The sequence below is a fragment of the Schistocerca americana genome, chromosome 7 (genome assembly GCF_021461395.2).
Source record: "Schistocerca americana isolate TAMUIC-IGC-003095 chromosome 7, iqSchAmer2.1, whole genome shotgun sequence".
Classification (NCBI taxonomy): domain Eukaryota; kingdom Metazoa; phylum Arthropoda; class Insecta; order Orthoptera; family Acrididae; genus Schistocerca; species Schistocerca americana.
This window is the reverse complement of record NC_060125.1, coordinates 299,847,104-299,867,829: the sequence shown is the minus strand read 5'-3', so window position 1 is coordinate 299,867,829 and position 20,726 is coordinate 299,847,104. Positions and strand designations below refer to the sequence as shown.

General features: G+C 39.2%; 1 protein-coding gene across 1 annotated transcript in view; it reads left to right on the top strand.

Annotated features, from left to right (window-relative positions):
• Positions 1-20,306, top strand: part of LOC124622045 (cathepsin O-like) — a 102,904-nt gene extending 82,598 nt beyond the window's left edge. The window contains exons 5-7 of the mRNA XM_047147604.1: positions 4,390-4,434; positions 14,464-14,732; positions 14,907-20,306. Of these exons, the coding sequence (XP_047003560.1) occupies positions 4,390-4,434; positions 14,464-14,732; positions 14,907-14,944 (352 nt within the window). The 3' untranslated portion in view covers positions 14,945-20,306. The remainder of the gene's footprint in view (positions 1-4,389; positions 4,435-14,463; positions 14,733-14,906) is intronic.
• Positions 20,307-20,726: the final 420 nt, after the last annotated feature.

The following is a 20,726-nucleotide window of genomic DNA, read 5'->3' as shown; positions in this document are numbered from 1 at the left end:
TGTGTGTGTGTGTGTGTGTGTGTGTGTGTGTTTTGCTCCTCTACTATTTTCCATGAAGCACGCATATTTCACACATCATCTGTGACCACTGTCTCCACACCTGTTTAACTAATAACATCAATTAGATGCAAAACAGTATACTGTGCAGTTTTCCTTTCCTCACCAGGTCATATACTTTTAAAGAATGTTGGCTGAAGTATTGTCACAATAAAGTTCACATCATTATTCCCCGATACATCAGTCCATTCATCTGAAATCAGTGCAAGAGCAGTTGAAACAGTCCAACTTCTTGGTGACAAATGTCACCACACATGATGATATTCAGCAGAAAGCAAAGATCGTCTAAGCAGGTGGTGACTAGGAGGTTCATAGCCAGGCTGTATTTTCTTAAATGTTTCCCACTGATATCTGGAATTCAGCATAGGTAGTGGAGCAGCCAAAGCATATATAGCCCTAGTAACAATTTGGCCAGTATCACCATTACTTGCTTGATACGTATCCTTATGCCTGGATGAAGAATATTGTGGTTAATCTGTCGTAAGTTGTTTACAGTGAGAAGAACCAGAAGGCACTGACAATAGTGTAATGTAATACTTCAGTGTTTATCCGTCTAATGATGTTTGGGCAAATATCACATCTGATAAGATGTCCTTTTAATCATGATGCCAGGGCACTATGAAATTTAATTTTACAATATTTACATGTTGCCCCTGTCTTACCGTCAACTTGACTTACATCGAAGAGATTCCGCACCTTTGATTGAGTACGCATTCCGCAAACTAAACTTTCTGATTTGATTGTGTAAGATAGTTTGGCATAATGTCGAATGAGGCTTGTCAGCATTGTCTGGCTTTATACAGACCTGTGACCTGAGACCCTAATTTTTGTGTGTTTCCAGACTCAGTCCATTCATTCCAGTATGAATAGCCCCTGCTGCATATGCAATGCATGCAGCTGTATGCTATAGCAGGTTACATGACAGCAGGGATGAAAAGAACCATTCCCACCTTTCTTAGAGTGTTTTAAATGGTTTAAAGCAACATGCTTATTAGTTCAACAGCATTAAACATATTTTGAAATTTCTGCCTACTATGAACTCTGTGATTGTTCAGTTTTGTATCACAACAAATTGTTATATCTTGGCATTTGTATGAGTTGACTGATTCTAATTGTGACTCATTGATAGTGTAACTGCAAGTTTTTCATTTTGTAAAATTCAGAATTTTACATTTATGAACGTTTAAAGCAAGCTGCCATTCTTTACACCACTTTCAAATTTTATCAAGATCTGACTAAATACTGTCTCTCATCAGTAATACATAATCTGATGATTGGGATTGAAGCTTCATTCAACCAATCCCAAGTGTGATGACCCAAAATCACCATGCAGTGAAGCTGATCAGCATATTATGTGCAGTACCTAAAGCAACAAGATACATAGTTCATGAATAGTTGGCAGACTATCATAAAAAATTTTAATATTCATAATAAACACAGGGTGTTTCACATTTGAGGTAAATGCTCTCTTGCTTGATAATAATACTGCAGCTGGTTATCACGACCTGTGCATAATGGAGAGGTAGATACTAAAAATCTCTTTTTTTACCTTTTGGTAAAACATGTGCATTTGTAGTGTATGCAAACTTTTAGATCAATAATATTTCATTTCTGAAAATCCTCAAGAGTTACATCAAGAGTGTCTACATGACGTGAAAACATGAGTATAGTTAGCAATTAGTGAAACATGGATTATTGTACAGATATTTTTCCACCAAACTATTACTCTCAAGTGAGGTGGTGCAGTGGTTAGCACACTAGACTTACATTCAGTAGGACGACAGTTCAAACCCACATCCTGCCTTCCTGATTTAGGTTTTCCATGATTTCCCTAAATTGCTTCAGGCAAATGCTGGGATGGTTCCTTTGAAAGGGCACGGCGAATTTCCTTCCCCATCCTTCCCTAATCTGATGGGACTGATGATCTTGCTGTGGGTCCCCTTCCCCAAGTCAACCAACCAACTATTATTTCTGATTGGTATGTGGAAAATTTATTGCAACCTTTTTCAGAACACTAACAGCTAATGAACAGCCCTCTATTTATTTAATACAAGTCAGCGATACAGCACACATTACCAATGAGTATGACGACACAAACTGTCCTAATGAGTTGTGATCATGTTGTTTTAAACTGTGAGCAACTGCAGCCAAATTTCCACATTTTAAGTGAAATGATTTGAACTGACTGTAATATACTTTCCATTAAGTCATGACAGATTTTGTGTCAATTGAATATGCATCCTCAGATTCATAGTGCAAAGGTAACTGCCTTAGAGTCACTCCCCATCATTCATGTCAAGTTTTAAACCAAGAGCATGCTAAACCATGTACTACCATAGTTAAAATGAAGGAGATAGTAGAACCATGCCTTGAACAGGAAGGTTGCTTAGCAGCAGCAGGCAACCCTTCTGATGATACTGAAGAAACACATTTCTACGTGCTACGTTGCTTTATAAACTACATTTTCACCTTGCACCAGATTTTACATGTGTATTTTATGTGTACAGGTAGGGTAACTTTGAATGGCTGTACCTCGGAAACGGCTACAGATATCAAGGAAAGTTTCAAGGTTGTTAAAGATCAGGATCTTAGAACTATATTAGAAAGATTTCAGCCATTTGACTACATAACCTTCTTAAGGTGCACTGTAGACCACATCAATGCAAAAAGAACCAACTGAATTGCTCCACTTGCCTAAGCTGGAGAAAGTGTAATATTCAAACTTTGACCCTTTACTGCAGGATAGTTACAGTAAGATGATCCTTCTTTTTGGATACAAATGCTCCCTAGCCCAAGGGCTGTGCGAAACACTTGACCCTACTTTCCCAACAGAAATTTATAAAAATACTTTGGCACTATATTTCTTCTGTAATGTGAATCCCCTAAGTGCCATATTGCAAAATAAAGTGAATTACATGGAATTATTAACTAGTGGGTTATTTATTGCTGTTTTTCATATGGTTCAGAAAAATCTTATTGAACTTCACTTCACTTCAACAATCATGAAGTGCACTTTGTTTGAAATTCTTATGAGAATTGCTTTAGAAGCAACCTGGAGACTGTGAAATGGTCAAATCATTGACCTATCTCTCAGGAGAAGTGAAGCTCAAATCCTTGTCCAGCCAAGCACATTTAAAATATCTGTAGTTTTCTTAAATCACTCTAATAATGTCAGTGTACCTCTAAACTTTGTTCTTCCTTCCTTCATGGAGGTTAACTTGATTGAGTTTGATACAGGAGATGAACATTGTCAAACACTGTACAAAAATTTTCCTTTTTTCCCAAAGTAATTCAAATTATATATGGTGCTTAGAAGGTATGAAAATAGTGTACTTTGTATTTTGGGGAAATAATTATGCCACTACAAAACTGTGAATGATTCGAGGAACTGCATGAGATAAGTTCATTCAGTTGTGGAGCTATTTTTTCTTCTTCTCTTCCCTCAGTTTTAAAGACTATTTTCATTCAGTAACCATGAGATACTGTAGTCCAGACATTGGGAAGTCTTTCTTCTCCTACAGTGATGCTTTCTTCTCCTACAGTGATGGGGAAGATATACTATATGTCTGTGTGTCAGGAACTATGCCATGTTAACTAGCAGGAACATCAGATAGAGGAGCTAACTAATAAACTTCATTGCTATTATCCTGTTCTGCTTCAATCTTTCATCTTGTTGAAGCAGTACCAGCAGTTGATGGGAGCAGGCTGGATACTTGGAAGTCAGCATCATATGTCTTCTCCTCACTTTGAAAGTGAAATGTACTAATTTCACTGGTTAGATTATTTGATATAGCCCCCAAATGAAAGAAATTTCTTTACATATAATTATCAGTAGAGTTATGTGTTACTTTTTTTGTATGATATGTACATGCTACATATTAACAATGTTGTGCTGTATTCGATTATGAAAAGATTGCTTCAGATTTATCTGCTTGTGAATGTTACAGATAATCTAACTATAAAATGAATACAAGGCTTATTTTTGTTTGTCAGTATTGTTAACAAAACTCTAGAAGAATGTTTAATGTGCATAGAGTACATCAGCTATGTAAATATTGTGCCTTTGTATTGTAAATTTATATTCAGTTAGCAGTTCTCTGTTTTAGACTCTCTTAAGCTATGACAGTGATCATATTTTTGGTTGAATGTCTGCATGAAAATGATTGAACAATGTGTTAGTGCATGATTTAAAGGTTCATTGTGTGTGTGTGTGGGGGGGGGGGGGGGGGGGGGGGGGGTTGGTTTGTTTTGAAACATGCTGATATTATAGTAATATGACTAGCAGAATTTGAGCATTATATGTAGAATTATGCACCATTCTTCACTTTACAGGTCTGGTAATGGTGTCCATATTGCCCCAAATTTTACATGTGACTAGTAAGTACAATTTTCTCTTATTATATAATAACCAACTTATCAGGACAACAATTTATTATTATTATTATTATTATTATTGTTGTTGTTGTTGTTGTTGTTGTTATCATTATCATTATCTACATAACTTGTCTGCCAAATTGTTGTGGTATTACAATGAGAAATTATGTAATAAACTAAGATGGAGGCTTTAAGTTAGATGTGCAAGCCAGTTATCAATTCATTATGATTTTGAAAGCCATGAGATGTGTTTGTCAAGAATGCTGAGCAAATGGATATGTCACAGATGCAAGCAGAAGCTTTGGGAAAGAAACATGCAAGAAGAGACAGGGGTGGTGTCATAAGTCAAAAGTGTCTGTAATTAGTAGTACATTTCCAACAACACCTTACGTTTAGCTAGAACCCAGACAGGAAATACACAGTTTTAATATAAAGTTCTTGTTTTTCTTGCCTGAGTAACTTGTCAAAACAGAGCAAAATTTTGACAACTCACCTGGTTGGTACCACAGAACTCTGTATTGGTTAAACTGTACAGGAAAGACAGCAAGGTCAGAAATAGGCTCCCCCTAAATAGGTCAGGTGTGTACTACACATCAGAGGCTGCTATTCAGTTAGCTGACTGTGTGAGGTGCACCCAAGGGTTTTTTTACATCAGGCAATTCTCCATCCAATCCATATAATGATAGCAGTAGGAAATGCACAAGTATCAGTGTAAAATTGAAAGAAATGCCTTCCACAGGTGAGAGTATTAAAATCCTAATGGTAACTCTGCCAAAGCATTTGCAACAAAGTGCTAGAGTTTGAAGCATTCATGAAAAGCAGTAAAGACACATAATACTATGTACAGATATCAGGTTGAAACCTGGAACTGATAGCAGTGAGATCTTTGGGGAAAATTTGAATGTATATGAAAAGGAGAAGCAAATGGGCAATGGAGGTGGTTTATTTGTCACAGCAGACAAGAAACTCAAATTCTCAGAGATAGAAAGTGAAGCTGTGTGTGAGATTGTTTGGAAAAGACTCAGTATCATGGATCCTTCTGTCACCCACTAGACTCATCTCCTGATGTAACCAAAAACTTTAGAGAAAACCTCAGTTCACTTGTACATAAGTTCCCCAATCATACTGTAATCATTGGTGCAGACCTTAATCATCCAACAATTAATTTGGAAAATTACAGTTTTGTTAGTGGTGGGTGCCATAAGACATCCTGTGAAACATTACTAAATACCTAGTCTGAAAATTACCTAGAACAGATAGTTAGGAACCCCACTCATGATGGAAATATTTTGGATCTGATGGCAACAAATAGACCTGAAGCCTTTGGGGATGTCCACAGCGAAACTGGTATCAGTGACCAAGATGTGTTCGTGGCAACAATGATTACCAAAGCACAAAGAACAACTAAAACAAGCAGAAAGATATACATGTTCAGTAAGCTATATAAAAAATCGGTAGTGTTGTATCTCAATGAGGAACTTGAAACTTTCAGCATAAGGCAGGAGCATGTAAAGGAGCTCTGGCTCAAGTTTAGAAGAATAGTTGACCATGATCTGGATAGATATGTATCCAGTGGAACACTTCATAATGGGAGGGAACCTCCATGGCATACAGTCACTGTAAAGAAACTTCTGAAGAAACAGATTAATGAATAATAGGTGCAAAACAAAGCATAGGGCTATAGACAGAGAGATGCTTAATGAAACCCATTTGGCTGACTACCATAGCAGAATATTGCAAATGATATTTCACAAAATCCAAAGAAATTCTGGTCATATGTAAAGGCTGTTAGTGGCACTAAAGTTGGTGTCCAGTCCCTAGTGAATGAGATAGGAACTGAAATTAAGGGTAGCAAAGCAAAAGCTGAAATGCTTAACTCCATTTTCAAATGTTCCTTTACAAAAGAAAACCTAGGATAATTGCCCCAATTTAATCCTTGTACCACTGAAAGGATGAATGAAAGAAGTATTAGTGTCAGTGGTGTTGAGAAACAGTTGAAATAGTTAAAATTGAACAAAGCTCCAGTGCCCAATGAAGTCCCAGTCAGATTCTATACTGAATTTGCAGCTGAGTTAGCTCCTCTTCTAACTATAATCTATTGTAGATCGCTCAAACAAAAAAAATGTGCCCAGTTCTTGGAAAAAGGCATGGGTTGTGTCCGTCTACAAGAAGAGTAGTAGAAGTGATCCACAAAACTACTGTCCAATATCCTTGACATTGATTTGTTGTTGTAGAATCTTAGAATATGTTCTGAGCTCAAACATAATGAGATGTCTTGAACAGAATGACCTCTTCAGTGTCAACCAGCATGGATTTCAAAAACATCGATCATTTGAAACACAACTTGCACTTCTCTCACATGACATACTGAAAACTTTGGATCAGGGCAACCAGGTTGATCCAGTTTCCTGATTTCTCAAAAGCATTTGACTCAGTACAAGACCTATGCTTATTGTCAAAAGTATGATCATATGGGAAATCAGGTAAAATTTGTGAGTGGATTGAGGACTTTTTGGTAGGGAGGACACAGCATGTTATCTGGGATGGAGTGTCATCAGCAGTTGAGAAGTAACTGTGGGTGTGCCCCAGGGAAATGTGTTGGGACCCTTGCTGTTCATTTTGTATATTAATGACCTTGCAGTCAATATTAATAGTAAAATCGGGCTTTTTGCAGATGATGCAGTTACCTATAATGAAGTACTACCTGAAAGAAGCTGCATAAATATTCAGTCATATTTTGATAAGATTTCATCATGCTGCTGAAATTGGCAACTTCCTCTAAATGTTCAGAAATGTGAAATTTTGCACTTCACAAAATGCAAAAACATATTATCCTATAGCTGTAATATCAATGAGTCACTGTTGGAATCGTCAAACTTATACAAATACCTAGACCCCCCTGTGGGTCCGGGGGTTAGAATAGGCCCAAGGTAGTCCTGCCTATTGTAAGAGGTGACTAACAGGAGTCTCACACGTTTTGGCCTTTGTGATGGTCCCCTGTAGGGTTTGACCTCCATTTTTCAAAATTTTTCCGAAGAGTGAGCCAATTGGCGAAGGGTGCCTTACATGGTGCATTGTGTCCATTGTGCATTGAGATATTTAGCCCACTTTCTTGTTGTTGCATTGCAGTCCCACCCATTCTCCATCTCTTGGGCAAGGACACTTTCCTGGGTACGTTTTCCACCATGCACTATGCAGCTTCACTTTCTGTGCCGACGATGACCATAGACTTCTTTGTACCTCTTATCCAGCATGATAACCAGTCCGTTGTGGTGGGGCCACCATTTACACTGTTGGTTGTAGCTCACTGATAATACAGGAATCTCTCTGCTGATGCCCGTGCCACTAACTACCTGTGTATGCCAAGGAGTAGATGCCCGTTACCCTGGTGCAACGGGACTCGCAGCAATGGCCATTCTGCCAGGTGGCCTTTGCTGTGGCTGGGTGGCACCCGTAGGGAGGGCCCCTGGTCGGAGTGGGTGGCATCAGGGTGGATGACACATCATGAAGTGTAGTACGTCATCTCTTGCTGGTGGTCTGCTGCCAGCAGTCTCTAATTGGGCAAAGTCTAACTTCAATGCTAAGAAATATTACCCCAAGTCATTCTCCTCCCTGGCCACACTATTAGAGGAACGCCAGGCTAAGGATGGCAGTGAAGCTTATTCGCCCCGGTACCTGGTATGTACGAGAGTTGATGTGGAATCTTTCATGTCCATGAAGCCTCAGTTTTTTGTGGAGCATTTGGAGGACAAGTTTGGGGAGGTGGAGGGCTTGTCCAAAATGCGCTCTGGGTCAGTTTTGATAGAAACGGCATCCTCTGCCCAGTCACGGGCATTACTCGCTTGTGGCAGGTTGGGAGATGTTTCTGTTAGCATTGCATCTCGTGAGAGCTTAAATATGGTCCAGGGTATTATATTCCACAGGGACCTTCTTTTGCAGTCTGACGATGAGCTGTGCGCCAATTTAGAGTGACGAGGTGCTCATTTCACCGGTGCGTCCTTCAGGGTCTGAGGGATAACCAGGTTGCCACCAGTGCCTTCATCTTGGCCTTCAAGGGTGACATATCACCCGAGAAGGTCAAGGTGATGGTCCACCGCTGTGATGTCAAGCCATATATCCCTCCCCTGATGCGGAGCTTTAAGTGCTATAAGTTCAGCCATATGTCTTCCTGCTGTACTTCCAGCTCCACCTGTCGAGATTGTGGACATCCATTACATCCCCGTACTCCATGCACCCCGCCTCCCATCTGTGTCAACTGCAGAGAGCATCATTCACCTTGCTCGCCAGACTGCAGGATTTTACAGAAAGAGAGGAAAATCGTGTAATATAAGACCCTTGACCGACTGACCTACACTGAGGCTAAGAGGAAATTTGAGCGCCTACATCCTGTGGCTGCCGCTACGAGAACAGTTCTCGCCCAATCAGTTCCTCGAATTCCTGTCACCTCTCATAACCGGGAGACTACACCTGGGGCACCTGATGGTGGGAGGCGCTTCCCTCCCTGTTGCTCCCACACCACCTACTATGGGAGCAACAACCCCCCCTCCCCCAACCATCGTTGATTTGTCCCCACTTCTGAGTCAGAGAAGCACAAGTCTTCTTCGGCTCCTCTCACTAGATAGGGGCCCTTGGGTCACTCCCTTCCCAGGTTTCTGCTAGTGGGAAAGATGACAACTGCCAGCGGCTGAAGAGCCCAAAAGCAGGTGGTCGTAGGGCTTCACACTCATCCTCAGTCCTGGAGACTGATTCAGTGAAGTCCTCCCAGCCAAGGAAACCCAAGGAAAAGTGCGAGAAATCGAAAAAGAAGACCCCCAAGAACAAGGAACTTGCAGTGGTACCCACACCACCACTACCTAAAAGCTCTGCGTCTGAGGATGGGGTGGAGATTCTGGCATCTGCTGAGGGCCAGGATCTTGCGGGACCCTCAGACACAATGGACATAGACTGCTCAGGCAAAGAGTCGGTGGCAGCAGGTGACCCTGAGGCGTAAACTGCCTCATTGAATGCCTTCCCAGTCTTATGATGATGTCACCCTCCAGCAGAATTGCAGCAGTTTTTTCCACCGCCTGGCTGAGCTACGGCAACTGTTAAGCTTTACACCCGCTTTCTGCATTGCCCTTCAGGAAACCTTGTTCACGGCAACGCGGATCTCTGCTCTCCGTGGCTATAAGGGATATTACAGGAACCTTAGTGACTATAATAGTGTGTCAGGTGGAGTTTGCATTTATGTCCTAAAGTCAATGTGTAGTGAACCTGTACCCCTTCAAACCCCTCTTGAAGCTGTGTCTGTCAGCATATGGATGATGCAGGAAATAACTGCCTGCAACGTATATCTTACTCCAGGTGGTGCAATACCCCTGAATGTATTAGCTGCACTGATTGATCAACTCCCTAAACCTTTAATACTTTAGGGATATTTTAACGCACGTAATCCCTTGTGGGGTGACACTGTGCTTACTGGCCGAGGAAAAGGTGAAATTTTACTGTCTCAGTTCGACCTCTGCCACTTAAATACTGGGGTCACCACACATTTAATTGTGACTCGAGGTAGTTACTCAGTGATTGATTTATCAATTTGCAGCCCAGGACTTATCCCATCTGTCCACTGGAGAGTGCATGTCAACCTGTGTGGTAGTGACCACTTCCCATCTTCCTGTCACTGCCCTACCGTCAGGCCCACGGACGCCTGCCAGATGGGCTTTAAACAAGCCGGACTGGGAAACTTTCGCCTCTGATGTCACCATTGACTCCGCCCCACATGGTAACATTGATGTGATGGTTGAGCAGATGACTACCACAGTCGTTTCTGTGGCAGAAAACTCGATCCCTCACTCTTTAGGGTGCTCCTGATGGAAGACAGGCCCTTTGTGGTTGCCGGAAGTCACTGAGGCAATTACAGAGTGTCGACGAGCTGTATAGGACATAACTGACACCCTTTCCTAGAGCATCTGATAGCCTTTAAGTGGCTCCATGCCATGTACGCCAGCTTATAAAACAATGGAAACAGTTGTGTTGGGAGAGGTAGGTGTTGACCATTGGGTCCCATACATCACCTTCCCAAATCTGGACAAAGATCAAACATCTTTTTGGATACCAGACCCCTACAGGTGTCCCTGGCATTACCATCAATGGCAGGATATGTACCGATGCAAACACAATTGCCGAGCACTTCACTGATCACTATGCTTGAGCCTCTGTGTCAGAGAACTACCCCCCAACCTTTCACAGCCATAGACAGTGGATGGAAAGGAAAGTCCTCTTGTTCACTACACGCCACAGTGAACCCTGTAACGCCCCATTTACAGAGTGGGAGCTCCTCAGCGCACTTGCACATTGTCCCGACAGCTCCTGGGCCAGACCGGATCCACAGTCAGATGATTGAACATCTCAGGTCTGACTAAAAGCGCCATCTCTTTGTTGTCTTCAACCAGATGTGGTGCAATGGTGTCTTTCCATTGCAATGTTGGGAGAGCACCATCGTTCCAGTGCTCAAACCCAGCAAAAACTGTTCTGTCAGCCTCACCAATGTTGTTTGTAAGCTGCAGGATTGTATGGTGTGTTGGCAGTTAGGTTGGGTCCTGGAGTCATGTGGCCTACTGGCTCCACGTCAGGGCAGCTTCCGCCAGGGTTGCACTACCACTGATAATCTTGTGTCCCTGGAGTCTGCCACCTGAACAGCCTTTTCTAGATGCCAACACCTTGTTGCCATCTTTTTTGATCTACGCAAAGCGTATGACACACATTCATAGTTCTCCTGATCATCTGAACTACCGTCTCCTTTTTCCACCCACAGCAGTTCATCTCCCGCATTGGCGGCCCGGGTCAGGGTTAAAGATTGCAGTTCACATGCAATGCCTTCTGTCCGAACTGGAGTCTTTGCCTTTACCACCTCCCATTCAGGTCCATCCACATACATCTAGGCTGCAGATTCATCTGGACCTTTCACATGACCCTAAGGACTCAGTTACTCCTGCTGCTCTCCGCTGTCATTTCCTCTTGATTCTTGATATGTTCCGGGCCTGTGAAGTGGTTTACACTGACGGCTCGATGGGTGATGGTCATGGTGGCTTCGCCTACATCCACAGAGGCCATTTTGAGCAGCATTCCTTGCCCAATGGCTGCAGTGTATTCACTGCGGAGCTGGTGGCCATCTCTCGTGCACTTCAGTATATCCGTTCATATCCTGGGGAATCATTTCTTCTGTGTACTGTCTCCTTGACCAGCCTACAAGCTATCTACCAGTGCTACCCTCGCCATACTTTTGTAGCGTCCATCCAGTAGTCCATCTATGCCCTGGACTGGTCCTGTCATTCAGTGGTGTTTATGCGGAGCCCAGGACACATCGGCATCCCAGGCAATGAACTTGCTGACAGGCTGGCCAAACAGGCTATGTGGGAACTGCTTCTGGAGATTGGCACCTATGAACCTGACATGTGTTCTGACTTATGCCGTAGGGTTTTTTGGCTTTGGGAGACGGAATGGCATAACAGTATACACAACAAACTGTCATTAATGGGACTACGAATGTGTGGAAGTCTTCTGTGCTTGCCTCTCAGATGAAATCAGTTGTCCTCTGCAGGCTCTGCATTTGCCACTCTTGGGCAACCCCGCAGTTACCTCTTGTGCCGTGAAGACCCGCCTGAGTGTCGGTGTGGTTTCCGGTTGACAGTGGCCCATATTCTGGTTCACTGTCCCAATTTGACTGCCCAGCGACGAAATCTTGGATTATCAGACTTGTTGTCGCTAATTTTATCTGACAACGGCTCATCGGCTGATTTAGTTTTACGTTTTATTCGTGAGGGTGGGTTTTATCATTTGATCTAAGTTTTAGCACATGTCCTTTGTCCCTTGGTGTCCTCCATCCTAGTGCTTGTAGTGCTTCTTCATCCCGTTTCTTGCATTTATATGGTTTTCTTGACCCATTTTGTCCATTTACATGTTTATTGCCCTTCATCGTTCTTGTGATTTTTCCTTTCATTCCGTTTTGAGTTGTCAGTCTCGTTTGTTTTATTCTTACACTTGTGGCATTGTTTTATTCGGAACAAGGGACTGATGACCTCGTAGTTTGGTCCCTTTACCCCTCTTTTAATCCAACCAACCAGCCAATACCTAGATGTAACATTTCATAGGGATATGGTATGGAATGATTACATAGCCTCAGTTGTGGTTAAAGCAGGTTGTAGACTTCGGTTAATTGGTAGAATATTGGGGAAGTGCAATCAGTCTATAAAGGAGACTGCTTACAAATCACTTTTTGACTGATTCTAGAATATTGATCAAGTGTGTGGGACCTGTACCAAACAGAACTAATGGGGGATATTTAATGTATACACAGAAGGGCAGCACGAATGGTCACTGGTTTGTTTAATTCATAGGAGAGTGCCACAGAGATACTGAAAAAAAACTGAACTGGAAGACTCTTGAAGATAGACATAAATTATCCCGAGAAAGTCTATTAATGAAGTTTCAAGAATCGGTTTTAAATGATTACACTAGGAATATACTAAAACCCCCTATGTATCACTCACATAGGGATCTTGAGGATAAGATCAGAATAATTTCTGCACATACAGAGGCATTCAATCTGTTGTTCTTCCTGCACTCCATATGTGAATGGAACTGGAAGAAATCCTAATAACTGGTACAGTGGGACATACCCTCTGCCATGCACCTCACGGTGATTTCCAGAGTGTAGATGTAGATGAAGAAATACACTCATATCCTGCAGAAAAGCCCATCTTGGATGGCAGACAGCTAAAATGCAGAGCAAAATAATTACTTAAGAGACAAGTAATTGATTTATTGAAATAGTTAGTTTGATGAGGGAGGAACTTGGAAGAATTGGTTCAAAATTTCAGGGAGCACAGGGTCCAAGGAAGAGCAGTGACAACATTGCAGCATAATGTAAATAAGCTAAGAAGGAGTAATTAGAAACATGGGAGAAAAGTTTCCCTGTGTGCAATTTAAGGGAAAAAGGAGATATGGAGTGAGAAAATGGAATAAGTTTCTGGAATATGTGAACAATGGACTAGATTTTGATGACTGCCATCTTGTAATGTTCCATTCTTCTACTGTCAGTCACATCGCTAGCAATATTTGACAAGAATGGCTTTGCCAATTATCTTCAAATTTATATTTATGTCATATGTAAGTGGTGGTAGGTACGAGTTGGTTACTACTAATTAAGAGCTTGGTAGTGGTTGTGACATAGCCGTGTTTCTATCTGAATGTAAAATGATTCAGCTGACATCATTCTGATAAATCATAAAAATGATCCATGGAACACAAAGCTAGCTAACAAAATATTACACTTCAATATATACTTTCAAATAATTGTATGGAGTTTGCAAGTTTTCTGTAATGTTTAATGGAACTTGCGTACATATGTGGTTACATTGTAATTACTGTACTATGAACTGACATTTGATAAGTCAAAAAACTTGGTGTTAAATGTCCAGAAACAGGTAATTAAGCTGCAATTCTCAGAGATAGGTGTTTCCACAGATAGTGGAAGGGAAGTGTCAGCATACATTTGAGCCATTTAGTTAATGAAGTAGTACTTCTCTTGAGATATGATTTTATAAAAATGAGCCCTGCAGCAAGACAACTTGCTCATATAGCTTAAGTCACAGCACCTTATCTTGTGAGATAGAGTGGTTAGCAGAGTAGGATCAGATCCATGTGGATGATTAATGGCTGTTGATTTGTTATACTAGCATATCTGAGTGTCACTTTTAGGTGGTTTTCCATTCATTTAGGCAATGTAGGCAATGTGTGCTGATTCCCAATTTCCACATCAGAAAATATAATACACAAGCAGTTAAAATACAATAACACATAGAATGAAGTTTACGCATTTCACTGACAAATTGCAGAGCTTCCCTCCCTTAGGTTAACTAATGACTCTAGTGTCAGGAAGAGCACTTGATCACAAAATAAAATATAAAAGTGTATGGGTGCGGGGGATGGGGGTGGGGTTTGATTCCTTGCATAATAATGACGTCATGTTTATAATCTGTTTATCTGTTTCAGCTTAGTTGGAAATGAAGAAGAAATTCTATTAATGCTAGCGAATCATGGGCCTCTTATTGTTGCAATTAATGCCCTAAATTGGCAGAATTATTTAGGTGGAATTATTCAGTTTCACTGTGATGGCAGTCCTGTACACATAAACCATGCAGTGCAGATAGTGGGATATGATAAATCTTCTGCTGTGCCACATTATATTCTTCGGAATTCTTGGGGGCCAGAATTTGGTGATAAAGGATATTTGTATATTGCTATTGGTGAAAATCTTTGTGGTGAGTAATTTATATCCATATAACATTAAATTGTTACCCTTCAAAGAAAAGTTTTTGGTTTTTGTATTGTCATTTTGTACCTGACTATTGGACAGAATAGATATTCTGTGTATCTTTAGATACATATAAATTTAGCTTAGCACATTGCACTAAATACATTTTTCATTTTTTCAGGATTAGCAACGGAAGTTTCATCACTAGATGTATTATGAACGTCCTTCTGAGATACACTTCACATTGTTCTCTTCCATGTCATAAAAGTAAAAAAAAAAGGAATTTTTTAGATTTCTAGAGTAAATGTGAGCTGTAAGATACTATATTTTAGACGATTTTACAGTAGGAGACAATAGCATAGTGTAGAAAAATGAGGATTCTGTTTTGTTTGTTTTATGAGCAGAGCATTTAACTTTTATCTTACTGTAAAAGTGCCCTACACAGAACACATGGGCAGCATGCAATCCATCCAGTACTTTTACGTATAACATTTAAAACCTAGGGCATCTTTTATTCCATAGAATAAGGCTGTATGACCTTTTTGTGGTGCCAGTGTTACCATGACTGGGTGAATGTGTAATGAATAATCTGTCCACTGCTGATGATAATATTTTAATTTTTTAGCATACATTTTGAAAGAAAAGTGTAGTTAGCAACATCCAGCACAGAATTTTTTACTTGGCTTCTCATGTGATTCAGATTTTCGTGTGCAAACACATGGAAAAGTATTCAATCTATTTTATAAGGTTTTTTTTTTTTTTTTTTTGCAAAACTTGATCTTGGGAGTCAAGTGCGGAGAATCCTGAATGTGTTAATTGTTTTGATTAACACTAAATGGATAATCAGATAGTTCTGATATAACGGGGGTAATGTGCTGCCCAAAGTGCCATATAAAAGGAATATTTTAAATATCTAGTATTTTTTAAATTTTATAGCATCTAAATAAAAACATTTCTACATGTTATATTAGCAGATATTTTAAAATAATGTGCTGCATATTTTCAGACTGTAAAATGTGTTGAAAGAAGACTGTTACTTGTGTACAAGAGTCATATAACTTCAGCTTGTAGATTGTGCATATAATGTTTCTAACATTTGGAAACAATGATCTATGCAGCATCGCCGGGTTGTCCGTAATCCACTTAGTTTTTAGCCGAAGTTAAGGAAATGTGATTTCATAAAACTGAAACTTAGGCATCATTTGATACCTTTTTGTGTACCATTTTTAGACAGTGGAATGGCAATGAGAACAGCTTGTGTGAGGCATTAAGTGAAGTTTCATCTGTTTGTGGATTAGAAAACTTTATTAGTTGTTATTATTGCTAGAGTTTTTGTTTTTTATGGATACAGTTTGTAAATAATCTTTTTATAATATTTCAAATTCATTTCAGTTTATTTGTTGTTACTTAGAGATCTACCATTCACTCTAAGAACTTGTTTATAATATCGAAGAAGAAACAGTGCAAATAAACCAGTCATTTTTATGAAGCAGGGTAGTGGGAAATAAGTATTTTTTTATCTGTTGTCTGTCAAACCATTCAATCCCAGCTTACTGGAATGCAAAATAAAACAATATTAGTAAAACAATATGACATTCATAATAATGGCTGATGTGTTTCTTGTGTGTCTGATAGTGTAAGATTTGATGTAATATAAAACCTTCCTCATAAACGTGGAACGGAGTGTCTACCTGACACAAGTTTATGTAACTCAGTGTCACCAGGAGAGTGTAAATAAAAATTTATGATGTCCCCTCTCAGCAATATATTGCAAACAAGTGAGTTTGCTTGTTTCAGAACAAGGTTATATTTGTACAGATTAAATAATGTGCTTTAGGTATAGTTGGTTTAAGGCCATTTGTTGTCAGTAGCAGGTGTTTTGATTGCTGAATGAACATTATTGTTATGCTTCTGACTGTGGGACACTTTTTTAGTATTAAGTTGTGATACTTGGCTTCTCAACCAAAATTGGTGCTTTTGACAATTGTGTTGTGGCATTATCAGTCTTTCCTTTGAGTCATGTACAAATTCCAAAATTGATGGAGTCACACAAGAGTTTTAAGGAAATGGAAGTGTGTGAATTCATGTACAAGATAATAGAAAGTATATGTTAGTGAATCTCCATATGTGGAACACAGTGCATCTTTCAGAAAATAAAAGGGTCAGGTAAATATTGTACATTTTGTTCAACGTCTTGATTGATCTTGCATGGAAACAACAATTAGAATATGTTCAGAGTCATCCTGTAACTGGGGGAGAGATTAATGTAAAGTTGTCCTCAATCAGAAGGTTGGTGGTTCAAGACTGCAGTGCTGTACTAAGCATGGTCCTCCTGAAAGCAGGGTGCCTTGCTTTCTTCCAACCTACAAAATGACTTATCCAGCCATTTTTATGGAATTTATTTAACAGGAGAGTTGATACATCACAGCCTGTTGAATTTTTTCATCCATCTTTACATGTAAAATGCCATACATTTTAACATCTCAGTTTCATTTGCTTTGTTAAATCAATTCTGGTCTGATAAAATTAGCTTGTGAACATGAAAGATTCAGAAATGGCACAGCATGGTCAGTTTAGTAAAGAGTTATAATGTGTGCTTGTATAATTTTTGTGAAAGGAATGTCATTCATAACTGTAAAAATTGAAGCACATTGTTTTTCTCTACTGTCATTAAAATGAAGGAGTAGATGTTGTCTTAAAGTGTCTTGCACTTAGACCTAGCTTGCAGTCTCTCTCTCTCTCTCTCTCTCTCTCTCTCTCTCTCTCTCTCTCTCTCTCTCTTTCTCTTTCTTTCTCCAGATGTTTTCTTTCTGTGAGTGTGTATAGTGTTCCAGGTTTGCAACATATCACATCTTTTGTAGTGAAAAGCAGAAATCACTTCTTAAGTATCACCCATTTTTCATTATCTCCATATGCTACTTAAGCTTCTTTAATATTCTTAATTTTTGTCACTAAACTAAATCTGCTCTCTAATCACTCCAGAATGATAAAGAAATGAGTGTTTGTGTTGTTGTGAAGTCTACAGAATAATAAAAGTAAGATATGTGCATTTGGGTGAAGAGCATCGATACTGAAATATTTTTTAACTGAGCTGGCAGTAGCGTCAAAAGACAGGGTTGTTTCGGGTATAATGCAGGCTCTCTTTCTGGTATTGTGTGGGAACCTATACTAGGTAATAGGAGGGGGGGGGGAAGGGAGGGACCAGGCTCAGATTTCTTTTCTGCATACTACCCATTTCTCAGACTTGGCAGGATGCGTATAAAGAATAGTTCCTATCATAAAAACAGCTGGTAATATTGTCATAGATCCTTGATGTAGTTTAGTCATGTACTGTCCTCCATGAAATAACCAAAGGTCTCTGGAAAAATGTTACATTGGGTTGAGGATGTCGATGTTCGTGAATTCACTCACCCCAATAAATGCTTCATCAGAGAAAGAGATTATTTCAGGATCAGCTTCTCCATCATGCACAGACTACAGTAGCCAGCTGCATTGCTAATGTCAAGCAGGGATATCTGAATCAGTCAAAGCAGTACCGTTTCTTTCTAAAGCTTTAGTTCAAGTTTGTGAAAAGCATCAGTTCAAGTTTGTGAACTGCTTTTGAGCAAATGCTGAGATGCCAGTCTGAAGTGCTGTGTTTCGCAACAGTTTTCTTGGGCCTCTCTCCATGGCTGTTCTTAACTGGTCTAGTTTTGCTAGAGCAAAGAATCGACATGCCAAAATTTGATGAATGGTGACGATTGAAGCCTGTCCTCTGTCCCCCCACCCCACACTCATCCCTTATTTCTTCATGCATATTGCCCATTCCCAAACATAGTACCTACTTGTGCCATATGCGAAATACACGGTACTAAAAGTGCTATCTTCCACAAGGTAAGAGGGGAAGGCAGTGGACAGTAATCAATAATAAAGATAGTAAATCTCCACTTTCTCAGCAAGCATTGTTCTGGGGCCATTTGTTTTATTTGGCACAAAGTTTCAACTTCTTTCTTTGACTTTAGTGATCAACTAGAACCCAAAACCAATGTAATGAAGTGCCAACACTCCCACCCCATCCCCACTTCTCTTTCCCTTTTCTCTCTGCTGTTTGATTTGCAAAATGCTTTACATATAGTAGAAATTCTAATCAACAAATGCTCATGACTTTCAAAAAAATACTGTTAAACATTCCCGAAATTTTTTGTGGAAAAAGTGGTTTTAGTGAGAACTGTACCTCCATCATGAAACATATTTTGAAATGGATTTTTTTCACAAAACGAAACGTCACTTTCTCTGCCTTCCCCAGTGATGAGCTAGTATAACATTTTATTTTTCAGGCGGAAGAGCTCACTGAAAATGTACAGCATTTTTGATGAGTGTCTCTCATCATACTGTGTGTCACGTTTTTGATGACTTCATCTGGCCGAAATTAGAGAAATTCATGTTGCATAACATTTTAATTTCAATATCATTTGTTAATACATATGAGATTGGAATTTTGGCTGATACATGACTGCAGAACTTTTCTGAAAACTTTGTATGTGACATGAAAAATAAGTATTCTTGAAAAGACTCCATTATTTTACGAGGATTGAAGAACACATTATATTGAATAGAGCATAAGGGCTATAAGCCTATCCATCTGTTCGATTATTTTTTTGCATTTTTATTTGTTTTTTAACCACCTATTTCAGAACTGGCTGAATTTTTTTTTACTGAAGGTTATTGCTGTTCTGACAACCTCTGTTAAAGTGTGGATTTAAATTTCCTCTATTTTTGGAAAAAGTAAGAGAAAATTTGATGGTGTGCATTTTGTGACTAGCATTTCCTTCGCTGCTCTTTCTGTGCCTTACATGTTTGGGCTTAATATATGTGTGTCAGGAATTAAAAATGTTACAGTATGAGACAATTTTAGCAGAGACAAAAGTACAGCATTTAGGCTGCCTGGGGAGAGTGTTTATCTTTTGTTTTTGTTTGTGTTGATGAGATGCCACATTCAGAGAGGAAATTTCTCTCAGTTAGTGAAAAAGTAAGTTAAGAACAACATTGTGGTAATGACCATCAATCTTCTGACACTACTATGAACAGAATATGAAGATTTGTGAGAATTATTTTTTCTGCTAATTATGTCAATTTACAACAATTGTTTACGTATGTATGCTAAAGTCCTTTATTGCTGATACTAGTATAGCTTATAGCCAAAGCCAGTTTATAACAGATCTAGTACTTTACTTTCCGGCTTTTTCAGTTGCACTGTGATCTACAAAACAGAGATTGAGTGTGAGTGAGTTGCATTATCAAAAGTGAATTTAAGCAATAATATGGTTTGATGAATTACTCTTTCACCTGCTACTGGTAAAGAAATTTAATTTCAGAAAAATGCTGATGACTTCGTTTGTGAGGCTTTAATTGTGTTAAACAGTTTTCCAAAACAAATATATTGTGGAATGAGAATGTCATTTCCTTTTTGTTACTAGACAGTGCTTCTTTGTGTGCAAAACACCAAAGAGCAATGGAAGGTAACTAGTAATTTACCAGTTCTGTGATACTTCTCAGGAAAACAACATAAACATCAATAAGGCATATTAGGACGTGTTTAAATGTGAAAGATGGCAAAATATTTTTAGTATTTTTTATGGGTGTGAAACTAAACCATGTCAATGTTATTGTTGCATAAAGTACTTACTTTTGTTAATTAGCTGTATCCTACTCCTGAAAGGACCATTTTTTGATAATTTAGTATTGAATTTTGTGGAACGATGTTTCCTGTAACTTTTATCAATATGTGTTAATATTTTGTACGTTTCATAATATAATAGTTTGTACATGTGAAATTATTTATTTATTGTCTAACATTAACAGTCTGTATCAGCTGTCATATTTTGTAAAATATGAAATATGTAAATTATAAACAATCATTTACAAAATAAAATTTTAGATCAAAGTTAATGCAAAATCTGTGACTTCCTTAGATGCATGCTATCAGATATTGGAAAATCAGTGATGCAGAATGCTTCATGTA